The sequence below is a fragment of the Puccinia triticina genome, chromosome 16A, assembly GCF_026914185.1.
Source record: "Puccinia triticina chromosome 16A, complete sequence".
Lineage (NCBI taxonomy): Eukaryota > Fungi > Basidiomycota > Pucciniomycetes > Pucciniales > Pucciniaceae > Puccinia > Puccinia triticina.
Window position 1 is genome coordinate 4,277,579 of NC_070573.1, and position 3,904 is coordinate 4,281,482.

Sequence of the window (3,904 nt, forward strand, 5' to 3'; positions counted from 1 at the left end):
CCAAATTATATTACAGGTATATTGGGCCATTCAATGTAATTAAAATGGTAGGCCCAAATGCCGTAGAACTGGATTTATCTTCTGACTATCCTAAACTTCATCCTGTATTTAATGTATCATTACTGACACATTATGTTACTCCTTCAAGTGTTGCGGGTTGGTTATCAAATTTGGGAATCAAAGATAAATATTACACCAATGAGTAAATTGTGGATTGGTCTAACATCAAGGCAGTTCTTGATGCTAAAGGGAAGTTTGATTATTTGATTTCGTGGCATAACTCTACGCCGGGAGAAGACGCTTGGGTTTCTTAGAATCATATCCCGGTGGCTGCTAATAAATTCTTAGATAATTTTTGGCGGTTGGCGGAGATGAATAAGAAGAATAAGGTAAAGACAACTGAGGTGTAGTAGGCAAGGCTTATTTTGTAACAAATATATTGTTTATTATGGATTAATATATGCTTTATGTGTTAACTGTTAAGCTGACTAACAGGATGATTGGCAAATGAATCTCCTTGGCTTCTGTCATCAAATACGATTGCGCATGATCCATGACATATTCCTTAAACATTCTATGTTTTCATCAAAATCCTGTGCAAACTTTGTCTTTATGTTGTTCTCTTTGAAAACCGGTTGTTCCTCTTTTCCTCTCTTTCTCCATTGGAATATTCTTTATCATTATCTCCTCAGAAATCTAAGGCCCCGTTTGGAGCCAATATAATTGCGCAATATAATCTGGAATTTTGGGACGTCACATAGGATGTCAGGAAAAAAAATTCATATATTGCCCGGATTATATCAGCTCCAAACGGGGCCTAAAATATCATTATCAACAAAAATCAAACAAACTCTATCATAAATTGAGTTATCCATTATAAGGGTTTCTATTGCACGTTGCTTAGAACCTAAATCCAGTTACTATCCAAGCATCGGCGAGTTTTCCTCTCGGAGTAAACTTCATAGTCTATACATAGCAAATTGGGTAGTAGCCTGATCCTCACACCAGTGATACATATGTACAGCTTTTGGAAAAAATTACGACACAGATACATTTATTTTGATATTTTTCCAATACAATACAGTGAAATACAAGTACATGTATTGTACTTGTTGCACCGTTGGTATAGGGGAGGTGGCTGAAAAAAAAAGTTTGTCGGATTCACAGGCTGCCGGAGCCGCAAGCTTTTTGAGAATGGCTGTATGCGCTCCTGCCAGAAGAATATTCAAGATTATGTAATCACAGCAGAAGGGGCTGCGGGAGTGCAGACAGGGGGCTTAGCCGCGTGCAGTCGCCCCTCTCACGGCGCCCCCAGGCTCCACCCGAGCAAGCTCAAGCTCAACTTCCACTTCAAAATGTTCAAGAAAGCCCACACCACCAAACCCGCCTACCCCATCTCCGGCTCAGCAAAGAAGAAACTCACCAGCCAACTCAACCTCGCCCCACACGAACTCAGCAACGCAACCATCACGATTGCCAAAGCATACAACCATCTCCACCAAGCACTGACGATCTACTATCACGCGAAGGAGCCAATCTACTTCCAGATCAGCAAGAATGACAACAACCAACTCATCCCAACCATCTACACCCTCCTCAGAAACCCAGAACTGCTCCCCAGAATCACCACCAACCAGCTCGTGCTCGACAAACTGGCCCAGGGCGCAGACCTCATGATCCCTGGCTTGCTCAAAACTCAGCTCGAACAACTCCCCGACCTCAAGAAAAACCAACTCGTCTCCGTCTCCGGACCCAACCCCCACGACCCCATCTGGGCCGTCGGATTCCTGGCAGACGACATCGCCAACCTGATCAGCGCCGACACCGGAAAAGCAGTCATCACTGTTGAGTACCAAGCACCAAGATACCCCTAAATACACCCATATATATACATCTAAAATCAAATACTGGCAGATCCACACCCAAAATGACTACCTCTGGAATTCCGGCCCCAGAAGAATCCCTGAACGATTGGCAGAGCCCGCGGTGGCAGAAGAACCACAGCTCGAGAAACTCTCGTTGGAGGACGAGAGTCCCACGAGCCAGTCAGCGAGTCCCAGTCAGCCCGCAGTGAAAGCAGTAACCAAGCCACCCGCCCAAGGTACGTGTTTCCCGCGCCGAGCAATCCTGAAGACCAGTGGATGATAGAGCAAGATATGTCTAGATAGACGTCGATCGGTTCCTGCAGTCGGCCCTGCTGATGACGCTCTGGAAGGGCGACCGGCTGGAAGCCGAGCTGCCCATGCCCGCCTCGCTCTTCTACTCCGACCACATCCTCCCCAACCGGCCCTGCGAATGTCCCAAAGCCGTCGCCGTCAAAGACTCGAGTGCTAAGAACTTGGCCAAGTGGATCAAACTCGCGCACAAGAGCGGCTTCATCAAGGCTAAGGAGGAGCGCAAGGGCGCGGAAACTATGGTCGTCGCTCTCAACCTCGAGCACCCCGAGTAGGTGTCCACACTCCCCTCATTCATTCTCCAAGGTTGCTGTCTTCTGATCGGGAGAACGTAGGCTCGCAACGTTCTCCAAGTTCCGCACAATCGCCGACCAGGAAAAGGAGGACTCCAAGCACGACCCCGGCACCCAGGAGGCAGAAGCAAAGCCCTCGTCCTCGGCGTGGACCCTGCCGAAGACGGAGATTGTGGAGCTGTTTCGGGCCAAGAAAGAGGCGGGCGTTTTGTGCTGGATATGGCAGACAGAGCTAGAGTAAGCGCGGTTCCCCCCTCCTCCAACAGAGATAGCGCTGACTGACTGGCGGCGTGTTGGGAGCAGCCAAGAAGGGCTGCATCCGCGCCACGCGGTCAAGCGCGCCCTGGCGGCTTACCTGAACGCCCAAGTGGCCCCGCCGACCGGAGGCTCGAAGCCGGTCGACCGCAGCCTCGTCCGGCCCGACCCGGTCCTCATCCAGGCCCTTCCGCCCGACACTCTCCCTGACGGGCCCGTCTCCAGGAACAAGTTGGCCGAGATCGTGCTCGAGCAGGCTTTCGAGCCTTGGTGGAGACTCGTGCGCGACAACGTGCTCGTCGTCGAAAGGTATATCCCCCTCTCCCCATAAAGATGCTTGGTTGGACTGACCGGGCGTCTGCTTTGTGTGTGTGTTGGGAAATAGGAAAGGACAGATGCCCGGCATCGTGATCAAGATGAAGAAAAAGGCCGGGCCCAAACAGGCCACGTTGGTTGCTGGTCAGCTCCCTCTCCTCACTGCATGTTTCCAACAAATAAAGCTGTGCACTGATAGGTCGTCTTTGTGGGTTTCGGACTCTAGGAGTGGAGGTGTTTGGGATTGAGCCAATCAGACTGGCCAAGGAGCTTAAGGTTCTGTGTGCGGGGAGCACGACCAGTTGAGTGTTTCCGTTCTCTCTCTCTCTCTTCGACCGCCCCCGAATATCTCTGGGCTTCAGGACCATCTGATGGAGTAAGTCTGGGACGATGTGTATGTGTGTGTGTGTGTATGCGACCATAGCCCATCCAGTCCCGTCGAACCACCCATCGACGGCCGCCTTATCCCTTGCCACTAAACACATCCTGCCCCAACTCACCGCCCACTTCCTCGACAACCTGCACTACGCGTCCGAGCCCGGAGGGCTCGTCGAGGTCGAGTGTCAGGGCGATCGACGCACCTTCATCCAGACCCTCCTCGTCGAGAAGTTCGGGGTTCCCAAGGCGTTCGTCACCGTTCTTTGAGCTGTCCTTTCGCGGGTAGTTTTTTGGGAGGGTTTGGGAGTGCGGGGTGTGTAGCGAATAGGGGCTCATCTGTGTAAACAAGTAATGTAAACCTCATACGCAGTGGTGGTGTTTTTATTGGCTCGTGGGGGAGACGTGGTCCATGACGAAGGGCAGAAATGAAACATTGTATTGGTGGCACTCAAGTTTTGTGTTTTGAAAAGAGCTTGGACACTTTTCCAA

At 50.6% G+C, this 3,904-nt stretch overlaps 1 protein-coding gene across 1 annotated transcript; it reads left to right on the top strand.

The window, feature by feature from the left end:
- Positions 1 to 1,355: 1,355 nt before the first annotated feature.
- PtA15_16A405 (uncharacterized protein) lies at positions 1,356 to 3,682 on the top strand (the record flags this gene model as incomplete). The annotated part of the gene is made up of 8 exons (XM_053164092.1): positions 1,356 to 1,844; positions 1,915 to 2,101; positions 2,169 to 2,445; positions 2,510 to 2,704; positions 2,771 to 3,031; positions 3,108 to 3,181; positions 3,264 to 3,338; positions 3,462 to 3,682. The coding sequence occupies 8 exons, from the start codon at positions 1,356 to 1,358 to the stop codon at positions 3,680 to 3,682; spliced, it is 1,779 nt and encodes a 592-aa protein (XP_053028052.1).
- Between the last annotated feature and the right edge of the window lie 222 nt (positions 3,683 to 3,904).